General features: G+C 40.9%; 1 protein-coding gene across 2 annotated transcripts in view; it reads right to left on the bottom strand.

Annotated features, from left to right (window-relative positions):
* DLC1 (DLC1 Rho GTPase activating protein) overlaps positions 1-18,072 on the bottom strand; it is a 349,900-nt gene that overhangs the window by 266,306 nt on the left and 65,522 nt on the right. The window contains exons 2-3 of one of the 2 annotated variants that reach the window (XM_084627584.1): positions 8,960-9,109; positions 3,773-3,913 (exon numbers count right to left, since the gene is read on the bottom strand). In XM_084627584.1, coding sequence (XP_084483710.1) covers positions 3,773-3,913; positions 8,960-9,109 — 291 coding nt within the window. The remainder of the gene's footprint in view (positions 1-3,772; positions 3,914-8,959; positions 9,110-18,072) is intronic. The other variant, XM_084627585.1, reaches the window with a different exon arrangement.

Below are 18,072 nucleotides of genomic sequence, written 5' to 3'. Positions count from 1 at the left end.
ATACAGTGTGGCTAAAGAAATTAAGAGATTTTTACTTTTTCAATTACTGATCTTGAAAAGATTGTTTTTAACACCTCTGCCAGTGAAAGGGTTTATATCTAACACGTCATAAGGAAGTGCCCATGAAAAGTAAAACTAGCCTTTTTTTCCCCATAGGTCAGTAGATAAGTCAACTTCCACCACTAGGAAATAAACCTAAAAACCAACTTCTGTTTTCAGGTACTCTGTCATAATAAAGCAGATGTAGACCAATGTCTGTACTTGTTATGGGCTTTGGTCTGTCTGAGGTACTTATATGGTCCCCACTGCCAAAGTATCCAAGCACTTCACAATCTCTAATGTATTTTCCCTCACAGCACACTGTTTACAGACAGGAAACTGAGATACAGAGAGGCTAAGTGACTTGCCCAAGGTCACACAGGAAATCTGTGGCAGAGCAGGGTCTTGTACCTAAGTCCTAGGGTACTGCCATAGCCATTGTATTATCCTTCCTCTCCTTATTCTCCCTTTGATGCATTGCTTTGAATATACAGGCTGTCCTTGGTGAAGTCAGTTCCTTGAATGCATTTAAGAGCAGGATTTGTCTCTTATCAAAGAGTGACAATACAATCTGATGTGGTTGATCAACACCCAAATCCCTAGTTCTAATATTTTTAGTAGTTTTATATGCTTCTAATATATATCATAGTTAAATGTGTTGGTTTCCTCATTTTAGGGGCATAGCAAGACCATAATAGAGTTAAATGTTTAGGTATATTTTATGTTTTATAAACTGAACATAAAATGTATGGGCTATTTTTAGCCATTCCTTTCAGTAACTAATTGTAGCCATACTTTGTTGTTTACACACTGTTAGTAAATAGCAGTACCTACTAAAAATAAATACCTGCAATCCTTAAGGCATTACAATAGTACTACTCCAGAAGGAAATAAATCCTTTTAAATAGTCCCCATTAAAAAGAGTTCACTAAGTTTCCACAGCAGGAAATAAGATATAAAATAAAGCTATTCTCAGCCAGCTACCATAACAAAACAAACTATGACAACATTCACTTCCATAGATAGAACAGCCAGCACGAGCAATTTCACCAGTGATTTCACAGGGGAGACCATCTGCACATAGACATCCCTGGTGACTATTCTGGGAAGGTTCAACCAGCTGGTGTTGGACACATATTTGTTACACACCAATGCCAAATTGTTCCTTTGAGTCATGTACACTTGGCTCTAACTGCTTTCTGTGCAGTTTGGGATGGAGCATGCCAGCTAAGCATCTTGCTAACAGCATCTAGTGATGGATATCCTTGTCAGTGTTTAGATATTAGACTAACACTGGAACCAAAGGTATGCGAGGATGAGAGGCAGTGGATTTCCCCCCCGCTGGGGATTCAAAGAAAGCAGATTTTAAGAACCAGTGATTGCAGGATGAGGGGCAAACCTCTCAGTGAGCTGACAGCTGGTGCAATGGTATGCATCAGCACTATGCTTGCTGGCTGTTAGGGTGCCCAGCTAGCATGTCCTGAAAGTACAAGACCCACAGTGAGAGCATACCTGGTAGAGGTTGGCACTATTGGGGGTTGTACTCCTTCCCACATGGAAAGGGTGGGAGAAAATAATCAGGGACTGGATCCATTGTTTATTTATCTAATCTATCACCATAGTATCTGAGAGTTCTTGGTATGATCGTATTTACTAATCTTCCCAGAAAAAAAATCCCTCAACCCTGGAATGAGATGCAGCATGAAGTTTCAGGAAGAGGAATTTCATTTAGGGAAACTTAGGGAAGGTTTTGAAAATTGAGTTGAATAAATGGAAACTTAGAATCAGTCTTACATATGGAGTGACTGCTGCAACTCTATAAAAGTATATGAAATATATACCTCTATATACACTGTGTTAAAATATTTAAAATTATTTCACAGCAAAAGAAAAAACAGAATCATTGCAAAAAGTATACATTAAAAATGGACATCAAAGAAAAAGAACTACTTAGACACATCCAGCATTAACCCAGAGGCAAAGTCATCAAAGAACAAATGCTTTTAAACGGGGAATTAATATTTCACCATACCTAGCTCCATTGATGTTTATCCCATGGCATCACTGCTGACCAGAAAGCTAGCTGTTCAAAGACCCCCAAATATTAGTACTGAAATCTAAATGAAAAAAATGTTTATTACCTTTGAGAGTCTTTGATGCTTGCTCTTCTCAACAGGGGGATGGTGAAATGGGACATTCAGACTGCATCCTCCCAACAACTGTACTGTGCTCAAGATCTTGTGCTGTGCTTTATGCAATTATTATGCAATTATTCCAAAGTGCAGAACCCTCTATTTGCTATAGCTATGCACTGGTTCAAATAATCAATTACATGGGAATTTATTTTTACACAGTGCAGAATCCTAAATCCACATACATGTTTATTGGAACCTTCATAATTGCAGCAATGAAGAGCCATTAATTATCTTGCTATTACAGCACAGTACGCATTGATATACTTATTTTTACACATATAAGTTTGCTGTTTTATACCAGGCTCACTTTTTGTTTCTAGGTTTTGGCCCAAGTTTTCTGCCAGCCGAATTACCTTTGGGTGTAACAGTGGGGAGAAGTGGAAGGGTCTGCCACAAAGTTGGTGAAGGTGCCCAGATTCTCTGGTTGGTTCTGTGCCAGCACTGACAGAGTTTAGAGAAGCCTAGACTTCTCTGGTTGATGAAGTGAGGATTTACCCGGCAGAAGAATCTGAAGAAGTGAGAAGAGCAGAAGGAGCTGGTGCCTTGCTTGAAAGTTTCTGGGGTACATAGGCTTTCTGATAAGTGGAACTGCAACAGCACCTGAATGTGAAAAGATGGGTCCCAACTCTGAGGCCCTTATCCATCTGTCGTCATCTAAATGTAAGTCTGTGCCTTCAGCAGACCCCTGTCACTCTGAGGGGTAGAGAGGAAGAAGACCTCTTGATATCACCACCTCACCATGTTTTGGTGAGAAAGGCAAATAATATTTAACAGGGATTTTGAAAAAAAATCTCTTTTCTGAAATGTCAGTCATCTAAATTACAGGAAATTGCATCAGGTATCTGAGACTAGCCAGGGTACGCTCCCTTAGACTCTCTCATTCTTGTCTGTATATGCATCAGTACAGATTCTCCAGCTAGGGAGAAATGGGGGCAGGGAACACTAAGGATTGCTTTGCACATTGCACACACAAATCATTTCAGATCATTTTATTCTCTGTGAGTCCCCTTCATTCATTTCTCCTTGTTGACGTCCTGTTACTACGAGGTGATGGAACGTTGTACCACCATATAACATTATGACCTGTGATGACAGCCACTCCAATTAGTGAGCTCCCTTGTCTATCTTGAGTTTCTACAAACACTATGTAAACGTATGCTATCACAATCTGAATCGCACAGAAAGATATTCCTTACAGTTGCTGTAAATCTTATCTTCCAAAGTCAAACACTGTGTCTCCATTATGGTTTGTCTTTTTACATGAAAGCCAAACTTGTAACAATTATCAGCACATAGTCCCAGATTAAATACCAAAGCTCTAGTTTATCTAAGAATTCTACGCCACAACGTGCATTTTGAGATGCATCCTGCATTTTAGAAAACATGTTAAGGGAAACCTATGACAACTTCAAAGCTTTCAATACATTGATAGGGACTGTATACTGCTCTACAGCCTGTATGACATGTGGCACATCAACTCTATCCATTCTCTCCAATAATTAGGACATATGATAAGATTAGCATTGTTCTAAACTCACCCCAGCCTTGGGTTTAGCTCCAGAGCCAGCCATTGGACATGGAGATGCTAGGGCACCAGCATGGATATCAGGAGGCAAGTGTGTTTGGGAGTGACTTATTGAGATGACGTCTGCTCCACTTTCCGAGCCAGATTCCAAATCCTGTCACAAATGGTACAAATCTCTTTAGTACATGTTAAAATGGAACTGTTTAATGCAGGGTACTATGTTATTTACACAATATAAATAACACTAAATAACAAAGTGTTTATTTAGGCACATCCAAATATAATATATTTTTAATTCTGTAAGGTAACAGCAAACATCCCCTTGTTCTCTCTCCTTCCTTAGATGTGCACTCATTCACTTTCCTTCTTCTCAGTGAAGGTGGTTTGCATTAGCTGCTGTGCTGAAATTATAAATCACCACTAACATCAAAGCTATTATTCCCCTAAATGGGAGGGTGTAAAGTTAAAAAAAAATCATCTAACAGTTGCAGAAGTCTGGCATTATTTTCTTATGTTTAGTGTTTCCTGTGTATCTTGGGTTTTGCGCCCACCTTCTGTCTCTGGAAGCATTTGCAAGCTCAGTGAACATCTGTAAATCGTTATACAGCTGAGGTGACATCATCATTTAGCAGTTTGTGCAATTCAAAGGCGCAGCTTCTTGTTATTTTGGAGTTATATTAGTATGGGATGCATTTGCCAAATGTAGTCTTTGGTTAAGATGCCTTAACTTTTTAGGCCAGAGGTTATATTCACATTTTAAGAATGTAACAAAAATAGTGTATTAAGGAAATAAACACATCCTTTAAAAAATACCATGTAACATCTAGTTGAGACAATGTAAACATAATAATTGCTTTGGAAATAAGATTCTTATAAAATTTGCACAATACTCACAGGCACCAAGGTTCATAGGAAATCAGTGATAAGATGTAAACAGTATCAGAATAATGCTAATAATCCAGTATTTCATATTTTGTCTCCCTCTAAAGGCTCAGCTAATGCTTTTCATTCTGAAGGCAAGCGTTATCACTAATTATCTTGTAAAATTAGTTACTGTTCTTCTAGACACATATGCGGGTGCGTCAATTTGATAACTATGAGTGAGTGTATCTAAGTGCAGGATCAAGCTTTCAGTCATCTAAGACAAATGGGCTGCACCATATTATACTGCACTTGGGTGTGTATAGTAATGTGTTTCAGGTTAACAGCAGTTTTCCATGCCCCCGCCCTGGATGCCATTTCCAGCTCTCCCTCCCAAGAGTCCATCTCCGATTAATTCTCCTTTTTATCCTTTTTCCAGGGCTCCACCCTCTAGGCCAGCAGCTATCAACCAGGAGTCCGGGGCCCCCTGAGGGGACGCAATCAGGTTTCAGGTGGTCCGCCAAGCAGGGCTGGCCTTAGACTCACTGGGCAGAAAGCTGAAGCCCTGCCACATAGGGCTGAAGCCTAGGGCCCCGAACCCTGCCACCCAAAGCCTGAGCAACTTAGTTTTGTGAGGGCCCCAGTTGCCTTGCTTGCTACCCCCTAATGCCAGCCCTGGCTTTTAATGTATAGAAAAATTGTTGTTGTGGCAGAGGTGGGGCATGGAGTTTCTATAGCATGTAGGGGGGCCTCAGAAAGAAGAAGGTTGAGAACCCCTGCTCTGGGCCATCCACCTAAGATTTCCAGATTTGCTTCTCTCCCATGCCACTTCTGCAGTAGCCCCAAGTCACATCTCCTGTGAGAAGGCTCTCCATCTGTGAGTCCTGCCCCTGTTCACAGAACTTCCCTCCAGGACCAACCTCCTGGGGTCAGCTTCCCACAGACCTCCATTTAGGCTTGCTGCATAAGAGCCTCCCACAGTGTTCCATTCACGCAGGCCTCGCAGTCTGTGAGATCCAGCCTCTATCATTAACCCTCTTGTTCTGGGCTCAGCTTCTCTGAATCAGGCTGGTTCTTCCCTTTGTTCCTAGGGGCCTCTGCGCAAGCCTGCCTGTAACTCAGTAGGGATTCCCCAACTCTGACCAGTCCTCACTAGCAACCTCCTTCACTTTTTGTTCTTCCCAATGGCTTTTTTTCAGCTGTGCTTTACTGCTCCTGTTTCTCTCCTTCCCTTTTCAGGAAACTCTCACCTGCTCTTTTCTGTCTCTCCCAGCCAGCTCTCACCTGCCCCTTTCCTCCTGATTCCCCACTCTCTCAGCCTCTGTCCATTTATATGGCACAGATGCCTACTCCTAAGCCCAATTGGGAAGCAGCTGATGAGTCACAGGTGCCCTGGACCCTGTTCCCTCTTAAAGGGGCCAGCCACCCGGTGACAATGTTGTATGCATTCTGAATTTCATATCTATCATTGCATAATTATTTTCAGGTACCAACAGGTGCACTGCTAGGCCTATAAAGAGCTTGTTACAAGGCCATACTAGAATGAGCACACTTAGCCACCTCTGGAAAGCTCACTAGGTGCTCCCATTGCCTCATGTTCTTTTCTTGGCTAGCAGAAGTATACCATGTCGTCATTTGGGGCTTTCTACATGCTGCCTTCCAACAGGCTCCCCACAACTGTCAGCTGTAGAATTCAAAGCAGGATGATAGATATTATGGATAGCTCATTATCATATCATATATTAAACCCACTATAATGAGAACCCCTGAGACCCATGGAACACTAAGGGCCAGATTCACTTCTATGACATGCAAATTCCAGTCTAAAAGAAATCAGTGAAAGTTACACATGTGATATCTAAGCACTCAAGTTGTCCCTAAAAGATTAAAAGATTAAAATAAAGCAGTTTGAAAAGGTTATGAAGATAAGAAACAACATTGGCCTTAAACAGTTATTCCAGTGACATCTCTGTTCGACATCTGCATGAGGAGCATATATTTAATAGTGGGCTCTTCAGCCTAGCAGAGAAAAATATAACATTATCCAATGGCTGGAAGTTGAAGCTAGACAAATTCAGACTGGAAATAAGGTGTAAATTTTTAACAATGAAGGTCATTAACCATTGGAACAATTTATCAAAGGTCATAATGGATTCTTCCTCACTAACGATTTTTAAATCAAGATTGGATGTTTTTCTGAAACATATGCTCTAGGAATTATTTTTGGGAAATTCAGTGGGCTGTGTTATACAGGAGGTCAGACCACACGATCACAATGGTGCCTTCTGGCCTTGAAATCTATATTGTCAAGACAACACATTATATCTGAAATGAATTAAACATTTTCCTGTTTTCAGAATATTCTAGATAACACTTCTTAATTTCCATCCCTCATCTTTTTCCCCCTCTAAGCAATCCCACTGATACAAGTTTTTATGGAGAACAGGCAGCCTGCCAATAGTTAAGTTTTCAACCAGTTGCCATTATAAAGTCTTAATAGACTGCAACTTTGGCCTGCAAAAGTGGTCTTGCAGAATTCCCTGATTGACTCTGAAAGCAGAGGAGAAAGTTTACGCAAAGTTTGAAGAACATACACCATGCTTTTTTTTCAGTTACAATGAATTAAAAATTACCTTGATTTGGACTTTTATTTCTGTCTCCTTTTAGCTCAAAAATGACTTATTAATGTCCCTTCAAATTTTCCATACAGTTAAAACTCCTTGAAAATTCATGAGCCAGCTATATTTAAAGGGAACAGAGTGTAATTTTTTTTTTATAGTTTGGGGCCCTATTTCTACACTCACTAATTTAAATGGGAGTTTTGGACTCCACTTTGATTCCATTATTGTTAATGGGATTTTATGCCAGTGTCTGCATGGGGAGTGGGATTGAGCATCATGGGTGAAATTCATCCATGCACAGAGGGAGCCTGCACAAAAGCTCATGTACTGCTTAAACCCACTTTCCTATGGCTTAAGTGGGATTTGAGTGGGTGCATGAACTTTGGGCAGGTCCTTTGCACAGGGATGAATTGCACCTTTGAGCATAAGTGAATTTGAGAGTACTTTCTATGCATTTTGAAGATTTGAGTGCAACGTAATTTCAACAAGAGAAATAAAATTAAAAAGAAAAATGACATCAGGAGACACTTAACAGTCAGTCAAAATCTTCAAAATTCTCTCATTCAAACTGAAAACATTTCTATTAAAGATTTCAGAGATATGTAGTAGCTATGTTGTTTTGTGTTGTACTTTCTTTTTCTGTTTGGATTTGGTTTCTTCTAAGAATGAGTTAAAAAATCCCAGGTTGAGTATTTCAATAAGCATTATTATTATTTCAAATAGTGAACATTATGGCGGCCCCTACTGAGAGATAAGCAAATATTTATAATTTGGGGGTATTTCAACATCTCTATATTTTAAGTGGCTTAACTGTAATATGCTGTCAAACTTTTTGCTAAGTAACAGAATACAAACATGAATTGTATTATATTATTAACTACATACTCTTCAACTGGCCACCATGCTAAGATTCAGACAAAAATAGAAAGCTGTTTTTTTCCCTACACATTACTAACTGGACTGTATGGAAATAATGAAGATGACTTTGTTAGAAAAAAGCTTTATTCCAAACACTGGATAAAATGAACATGTTTCTTTAAGATTGCTTATTTTTATTGCAAAATGGCTGCAATAGGGATGGTTCAGATGAGCAGAAAGCCTGCATTATGACATCGCAAAGAAGCCACTTGAAAAGTTGGTCATATTCCTCACATCTACTTGTTTAAACAAATCTTTTAAAATAACAATTTATTCATTAGTTAGTGAACTGCTCTATCCTCTTTCACACTGTTCTCTGCAAAAGACTCTCTAGCTAAATAAAAATTGTGGATTATGCTGGAATATTATTCTAACAGAGGAGGATTTCAAAAGTGGCCCAGAAGTGGCTCCCTGCTGAAAAATTTCTGGACCCCACAACTGGGAACAAAACAAACTGTAACTAATTACATTTTCAACTCTAGCTGTTGCAAATCAAGTGGAATGTACATATATTCACAGGCTAACATTACTCTGATTCTAACTCCACTTTAATTTTTCTTAGCAATAAGAGGTAATAGAAACAGCCTGACACCTTTTGAATTTTGCTGTTCTCCCATTCTTTCATCTGGGATATTTTCATAATTCTCCCACATATCAGCTCTCTTTTCACAGAAAAGTACAAGCTGCAAGTGCTAGGCTGATCAAAGAAATGAGAGAGACATAGAAAGGAAGAGAAATGAATTAATGAAACAAAATAAATCTAATTTGAATAAAAAGAAAGAGTTAGCAAACAGGCTCACAGGTATATGCCTCCGTTTGTATGTTGGGGTGCTGGATGGTGAAGAGCCTGTACTGAGAGCATTTTCAATATCCTGATCTAGCTGGTCCAGTTTCATAATTAGCAGCACCATGGAGTCCAATCGTGACCGATCTCGATCTTCTCTCATTTCCTGAGGAACAGAACATACAATTACTGAATCTGAAAGGGCACTTCATGGAAAGAATAAAAAGCTCTCTGTTCCCTAATTTGACAAAAAGTCATTGAATAATAGGCAGCAAACTCTCATTTTTTGAGGGAAAAAAGAAAAATGTTTTGTATTATCAATGGGCTGTTCACTCAGAAAAGGTTGACTTACTGCCAGTTAAGCATTTGGTACACATAGTTAATATCTATCTTGTACTGGAATGTGTGAGGAAAGAACATGTACAATACTTTTGACATAAATGCACTGTGGGGATTTCTCCAGTTCAAGAGTAATCTCCTATTCAGAAGGGCTATCTAAACTTATCCTCCTTTCCCAAACCCCTACCCCCACAGTTAATTAGTTTTATTTGAAGTAAGGTTCTCTTTCCTTGTGATGAACAAAGTAAAATATGTACAAATATAAGTGGCATATTTTTGAATGTGTGACAGAAATGGGAAAAAATCCACAGAAACCCATTTTTCAGCTGTCTCTGAAAGTCCTTTGACAGTGGCACCCATTAATGCTGCAGCTGTACCTTAGGGACTTACCAATGCATTTAGAAAACCAATTGTTTGAAGAGTTTTTGTCTTGGCTGTAAAATCTTGCTATACATGAAATCTCCCTGTCCTGTAATAAAATACAGGCTGTATATATAGATGCCTGCACAGGGGACAGGAAACTCCATATGCTTCCCATCCCAGAATCTCTCACACATTCCTTTGTTGGGGGATGGAAAGAGAAGAGTTATAATTCCTCCTTTAAAAGAAGCTTGGAGAGTGAACCCCCAAACCAGCATAGGCACAGACAAACCACACATGAGCCTGGTGCTTCTGTACTTGCTTTGGATTCCAATAACAGGCACCCAAGGGCTGGATTAGGTCCTTAAAATATTATGAAAAATATTATCTGATGATGTTCACGGAAGGTAAAGGAGTTATGGTGCTAAACTCCCCTGTAGCTCTTGGGAAAATAAGCCCTATATATTCTCAACTATTGGAGATGGAGACTAATCAGTGAATGTTTTGTTGGGCATTAAAGAAGCATAAATACAAACCAGCACCCCTGTAGAGTGTTAACTAGTCAATGGGACAGCTGAGTAAGACTTTCATATGAGAAGCAAACCCAGGTTCTTGTTTCAGTTTTTGTTAAATTCTGGCCAGACTTGCTGAAGGGATCCCTGAGCTGTGAGAGCCTCCTGGGGAACATGAGCAGAGTTTAGAGTGAACGTTAAATGTACAGCTTTAGTGGAGAGCCCCATGGCAAGCCATGATAACGGTAGAATTTTACTAAGTTGAACCCTTGCAGCTAAAACTTCTGAGTTTCTTCATTGTAGTTGGTACATTAGGAGACAAATAGTGTCTCCAACCTCCATAGATGCAGAAAGCACTGGAACAGGTCAGGCTTTGCTGCACAGGGAGGCGAGGAGTCCTCCACATACCATGTGGCTCCCCGGCAGCTCCACCATAACATTGTGTGGGTGATTGGGATTGTGCATGACTGGTATTGCTGTGACTAAGCTGATTCACTAGTCAACTCTCCTGCCTAAAGAGGGGAGCACAGTTGCCACAGAAGCAGAACCACCCTATGGGGCCCAGAAAAGCTTGCATCCCACAAGATCCCCTGATTATTTTAAAATACATTTGTATTCCTCTTCCTTGGAATCTTAGCACTGAAAATGTAAACCAATATCAAACAATCATGAAACTCGAAAGGAAAAAGCAAATGAGCTGTATTTCTGCAGCAAGAGGTGAGGAGTGGTGGGGGTTGGGAAAGCATTAATTATCATGCACACACCTAGAGGTTTTACGTACAATGAATCAGTTAGATTTGGAGTTTATCCCAAACAATTCTCTTACAAATTCTCCCCAAAATCCTTAGGCTGGCTTTTCATGAAGTGGATTGATAATGGTGAAGAGGAATCACTTATAATTAAGAGGTGGCAAAGCATTATTATGGTTATAATAAGCCTAATTATTATTATCCAGAAAGGATAATTAGGCTTGATGCAGGGGATGAGGGTTTGGGTCTAGGACCCTTTTCAAAACAAAAATATATTTAGGCCTGTAAGTACTGTATTATTGCAGTACTCCTGTGAATGGGAGTCAGAACAGCATCTTAGATGACAGGTTTCAGAGTAACAGCCATGTTAGTCTGTATTCGCAAAAAGAAAAGGAATACTTGTGGCACCTTAGAGACTAACCAATTTATCTGAGCATAAGCTTTCGTGAGCTACAGCTCACTTCATCGGATGCAATGAATCGGATCCGATGAAGTGAGCTGTAGCTCACGAAAGCTTATGCTCAAATAAATTGGTTAGTCTCTAAGGTGCCACAAGTACTCCTTTTCTTTTTGCATCCTAGATGAGGAGTTTTTCGTTTGTTTGTTTTAAAAACAAGTTTTTAAATACAAACAAGTTTTTCATTTGTTTCTTTTTTTAAAACAAACAGACTTTTCCATTTGCACTACACTTGAACATGACTGATTGTATATATCTATCATTGCTTTCTGTCTCTTTCACAAAAGCCTAAAAATTATACCAACAAAAATTAAAGTATACCATAAAAAAAAGCTATTCTTGAGTTGGAAATCCATTAAGATAGATGAATCCTCTAATAATATTTATTCAGTGTATGGTTAAACAATTTTAGCCTTGATATTATCCAAGTCTTTTACGGCTTATTTGTCTTCTCCATATCTCCCTCGTGTATATTCTGAGATTTTGTTAGCAACTTGTGATTTTATCTGAAGTTAGCAAGACACCAACAATCCATTTCTTTTCTTTTGAAGTGACAATACTTCCCCTCACCCACCACCCTCCAGATCTTTTCTCAATTTCAAATTATTTTCAAGATGATTGTAATATCCAGTAGCTGTCAGGTATATTACAATTAAAAAAAATGAAGGCTACAAAGTCAAGCTCTCCAAAGTTAGAAGATGCTAGAATTAAGGTTGTCTGTGCATCTTAATTTGGCCCCCTTGTGTGTTTGCATTATGAAGCTGTCTAACTATATGCCATATACTTCTTTTACCACCCGCCACAGGACACCTGCCTTAATCAGTTAAACTAGTGATATGTATTCTAAAGTTTACGTAAGACTTAACATGGTTTTTGTCAGGGAACTTATTTTACAATGTGTCAAAATTCCTCCCTGACTCCAGAAAGAGAACAATTTAGGTCATGATGTATTACAATTTATAGTCCTTTTAAGTTTTATCTTAGCTGGTGTAACCAAAAACAATGTTAAGAATTAAGTATGAGCATATATATCAGAAATATAGGCTAAACACACTGTATTTATCCCCAAACCATCAGATGTTGCAAATACCCCCAAACCAAACATTAGAAGCCTAGGAAATTCAGAGATAAGGTTACACTTAAAAGAAATCCAAACATGCTCAAGTATGAAAAGGCCCCCTAATGCTGCCATGTAGTGAAACCGTGCAATAACCATACAATTATGACTAAGGCATTTCAGTGTGTGGTCCCAGATTACATTAAATTGATTTTTAAAGACACATTTTCTTTTCCCACCACTAAACACTCTATTCTGTGTCACTACAGGGTTACTTATCTGTGCATTTACATAGCTTAATACATTTGGATTTCTTTTAAGTGTAATCTTAATTTTGAATTTCCCGTGTTTACAATGCTTGGGTTTGGGATAACTGCAATAGCCCTTTAATGTATTTTACCATGATATGTGCTCTCAACCTTAATGAAGTTTTCTCCTGGGAATTCCCCTGATTTTTCAAATTTAAAATTCCATACATGAAGAAGTAAACATGAAACCCAAAAGGGAATATTACCCTGGGATATTTTTAAAGACTTGAAAATATTGAATAACTTTTAATATTTTATTTTTACTTTTATATATATATATATATATATATATCCGTCTGCTGTGGAGCAGAACAAATAGGGTTGCCAAATTTCTAATTGCAGAAAACTGAACACCCTTACCCTGCCCCTTTCCTATGAGGCCATGCCCCTGCTCACTCCACCCCCACCTCACATGACTCACTCTCCCTCACCCTCTCGCTCATTTTCACTATGCTGGGGCAGAGGTTGGTGTGGGCTCCAGCTGGGGGTGTGGGCTCTGGGGTTGGGCCAGGGATGAAGGGTTTGGGGTGCAGAAGGGGGTTCTGGCGGGCGGCTGAGGGGTTTGGAGTGTGGGAGGGGGCTCTTGGCTGAGGCAGGGTGTTGGGGAGGGGTATGGGGTGTGGGTTGGGGGTGCAGGCTCCTGGGTGGGACCAGAAATGAGGGGTTCAGGGTGCACAAGGGGGCTCTGGGGTGGGGCAGGGGGCTGGGGTGTGGGAAGGAGTTTGGGGTGTGGGCTCTGGGCAGCGCTTACCTCAGGTGGCTCCTGGGAAGCAGTGACATGTCCTTCTGGTTCCAAGGTTGAGAGGCAGCCAGGGGGCTCTGCGCACTGCCCCCACCTCCAGACACCACTCATGCAGTTCCCATTGTCTGTGGTTCCTGCCCAATGGGAGCTGTGGAGCCAGCGATCAGGCCGAGAGCAACGCATGGAGCCCCCTAGGAGCTGGAGGGACATGCCGGCCACTTCCTAGGAGCCACGAGGAGTCGGGCAGGGAGCCTCTCTGCCCCGCTGTGGTGCCAACCAGACTTTTTATGGCCCAGTCAGCAGTGCTGACTGAAGCCGCCAGGGTCCCATTTCGACCTGGTATTCTGGTCTAAAACCAGACACCAAGCAACTCTTCATAGGGTGACCAGGTGTTCGGTTTTTGACCAGAACACCTGTTTGAAAAGGGACCCTGGTGGCCCCGGTGGTTAAAGGTCCAGTCAGAGGTGCTGCAGCACTAAGGCAGACTAGTCCCTACCTGTCCTGGGGCATTGCTCTGTGCCCTGGAAGCGGCCAGCAGGTCCAGCTCCTACGCATTGGGGCCACGCGGCTCCACTCGCTGTCCCCCTCCTGAGCACTGGCTCCTCACTCCCATTGGCTGGGAACTGGCCAATGGGAGCTGGGGGGCGGTGCTTGTGGGTGAGAGCAGCGTGCATCATGGAGCCTCCTGCCCCCCACCCCTCATCTAGGAGCCGGACCTGCTGGCCACCTCCGGGGCACAGCATGGAGGCAGGACAGACAGGCAGCCTGCTTTAGAACCATTGCACCGCTGACTAGGAGCCACCTGAGGTAAGCCCATGGCCCCACCCTAGCCCAAACCCCCTGCCCCAGTCCTGAGCCCCCCCAAAGCCCCCTCCTGCACCCCAAACCCCTCATCCCAGCCCACCCCAGAGTCAGTATCCCCTCCTGCACCCCAACCCCCCAGCCCTGATCCCCCCAAACCTGGAGCCCCCTCCAGCACCCCAGAGCCCTCATCCCCACTGCACCTCAACCCGCAGCCCACTCCCACATTCTGAATTCCTCAGCCCAACCCCCAAGCCTGGAGCCCCTTCCTGCACCCCAAACTCCTCATCCCCAGCTGCACCCCAGAGCCTGCACCCCCAGCTGGAGCCCTCACCCCCTCCCACACCCCAACTACCTGCTCCAGCCTGGAGCCCCTTCCTGCCCCCCAAACCCCTCATCCCCAGATGCACCCAAGAGCCCGCACCCCCATTTAGAGCCCTCACCCCCTCCCGCAACCCAACCCCCTGCCCCAGCCCAGTGAAAGTGAGTGAGGTTGGGGGAGAGCGAGCCACTGAGGGAGGGCGAATGTAGTGAGCAGGGGTGGGGCCTTGGGGAAGAGGCGAGGCTAGGGTGTTCAGTTTTGTGCCCATAGAAAGTTGGCAACCCTAAGTACAGAGCAGTCAGAAAATACTAGTCAGTTAAGATGGGTTTGCTACAGCTGCTTTGCTTCACTGGAGCAGAAAGAGACAGCTGAAGTATATACTCCGCTGTGTCCCACATTTCCCCACACACAGATTTCCTCCTTTCTCCTGCACTCCTTGCATTCCCTCTGTGTGTACACATATCCACACACCCCACTTTTGCACTTCCTTATGCATCCCACATTCCTCTGTGCACGCACACACACAAATTTCCCACTCTCTGCCGAAGGCCTGCCCCCCCCCCACCTAACTAGTTTACACCTTCCTACCCTTTCTACTGAATAGATTTGGTGCACAGGGAACCTTTTAAAATAAATATTTAGGATTAATGGCAATTTTTGCCTTTAACTTTCATGACGAAGGATTTATACATCAGAAGAGGCTGGTGTATAAAGTCCTCTGCTATTTCCCATTGAAGTTTCCACATGACTAAGATACAGCTGCCCTCAGTTTAGGAATCTTTGAAAATAGACATCCTCACTCCTTTGTTTCTACTGAGAGTGAATTTAGCAGCCATCTTTGTTAAGAGCAGCCTGTGGCCTCAGTCCCACTGAGAACAATAGCAGATGACAGCCATTTTGAAATAGCGCAATTCTTCATGGAATCTCAGTACTAGAATATTTGTCATTCTCGGCAAAGAAAAACCTTTCTGTTATAAATATAATGGGGAAAAAGGCCCATAACTCTGGGGAAAAAAGACTTCAAATGAAGCCTATAAATGAGATTTCAGTGAGTTTTTAACCACAGGGGAATGCTGGAGCATTTGTATTATTCTGTTAAATAAATTCAGATTTAGGAAACAATCTGACACCAAGAGCCAAATTTTTAATGACTCATTTTCAATTAAATTTTAACCCAAACTAATTTACTTGTAAATTCTCAGAAAATTAATTCTGTACCCAAAATCACAATAGTTTTTCTTTAGATATGTCCACACTTTAAGATGGAGGTGTAAATTCCAGCTTGAGGAGACATACTGATGCTACTTCTGATTGAGCTGGCATGCAGCCATGTCAGTGTAAGCAGCAGGAGGACTAACCTGCCCCAAGTACCTGCCTAGCCTGGATGAGTACATACTTTGCACGGCTGAAGCTATGCTCCATTTTTAATGTACTTTTCCCTGGAGCTGGGAATCACACCTCCAGCTCAAAGAGCAGACATATGCTTGGGGTGTGGTGGGGGGGGATGCCTGCTTCACATGCAAAACTCAACACAACCAGGTCAGTGTTACCAACTCTTTCAATTTTATCATGAGTCTCCTGATATTTAGAGCTTTTCTTAAAACTTAGCTGCTGGAATCAAGATATTGCATGAGAATCTCAGCCTTCATTTTAAAAAATAAAACGTTTCTAGTCCTCATGATTGCAGAGAAAACAAAAACAAACAAACAAAGTGAAGTGAGTACACTCTAGAGATTCAAACCTGTAAACAAATAAAAAATAATAAGTATTTTTTTGTAAAACCTCATGATATTTAAGCCAATCTCATTTGGGCAGGGGGCTGCCTCATGCTTTTTGAACACTTGCTATTGGGAATGCTGCAACCTTAATTATAGAACCTTGGGTAGTCCTTCCATAATAATGCTTTAGGTACTGTACATTATAAGGATTTTATACATCCCTCATAAGAATATGGTGTTAGAACCAAGATTCCAGACTAAATGGATGTTTGATTAGTTTTAGTAAGATCATTCTTACTAAATTGTTCTCAAAATTCTCCCAAAGAATATTTCTTTTCAAAACCAATCCACGATGTAGTAAAAAAAAAAAGAAAGAAAATGCTACGTATAGGAGAACATCACTAATTTTTATAACGCAATGGGAAACTTACTGTGAGCTGCTGAATATTGAAAATTAGTAAGTGAACAAACGCAATAATAAATGTTAAAAGGATCTTACATCACAAATTGCACTTCATTAATTTCTGTTCATAATTGTAGTTGTGTTTGAATTAAAATATTCCATAAGGTGCTAGTGAAAGTAGAAGATAAATATGAAGTTGTAGAGCTTTTTCACAATTTCTCATCATAAGACCGATCCGTATTTTAAAAATGGCTGTCAGGGAAATCCTGCATTTAAGAAAAAAAAAAATTTTTTAGGGCCAGATTTGTAAACTGTAGAGGCTCACTTGCATATCCAAAAATAATATTTTTACACCACTGTACAAATTGCATGCTTACATTTGTACAACTGAATCTACGAATGGCTAGTTAACCACCATTCGGTGGGCTTGACTGCACAAATCAGACATGTTGAGTCAAAAGTATAAAAAAGTCAAATCCTGTTGGTTTCTGCAATGCTAGATGCTTATGGTTTCATTAAAGAATAGACCTTAGATTTCAGAGGCAGACTTACAGTAGGGATGGAAAGACCAGCTTGTTCACTCAGAAAAGAAAGGGACCTTTTAGGAAAAGAGTTGGCTGAGTTTCTCTGAGTATCTTTGATCTGCAGCCAGTTGGACTGAGCCTAAAATCTTACATTAGTGTTATACATTTCATATGACATTAAATTCCTCATCCTTGTCTTTTGCTGCTAAAAAATATCCTGTTCAAAAATGGAAAGGTATTAAATCTCTTTTCATAAACTGTGAAGGCATTCATCTGAACTGACAGCAAGAGCTCAGGATAATGCAATATATCCTATTTCAAAACTATCTGTTGATTTTTTACAAGCAGTTATATAAATCAGATACATATTTTTTATCTTTTTGCACTGCAATGTACAGCTAAGATAAACTTGGGTAAAAGCCTGAGACTCTCTCACTGAAGATTATATCTCATTCTACTATACTGGGGCCATATTCTTCATCCTTTTAGGAGAGAGGAAATGGTATATGGATTCCAAAGGAGAGCATTTCCACATACTGAGAAAATGATAGCACTGCTTATATTTTCTCCCACATAAAGGACTTCAGGTCCAGATGCTAAAAAAAAATCATAGTATTTTTCTTAAGAATAGCTTGAACCATCTAACTGAACAATATTTAAAACAAATTAACCATGGAAAATATTTCCCTAATTTATAAACTGAAACCTGAAAGACAAAAACGAACAAGATATTTTTCTGGGAAGTACTGGTTTTAAATGCTCTGTATAGATATTTTGAGTCCCAGACTATTGTTCATCTAATCGAGTAGAGTTTACTGGGCTGTTCTACAACTGTTT

This window comes from Lepidochelys olivacea (assembly GCF_965140295.1).
Source record: "Lepidochelys olivacea isolate rLepOli2 genome assembly, chromosome: 4".
Taxonomy (NCBI): domain Eukaryota; kingdom Metazoa; phylum Chordata; order Testudines; family Cheloniidae; genus Lepidochelys; species Lepidochelys olivacea.
The sequence above is the reverse complement of the archived record's forward strand: the minus strand, read 5'-3'. Positions and strand labels throughout refer to the sequence as shown.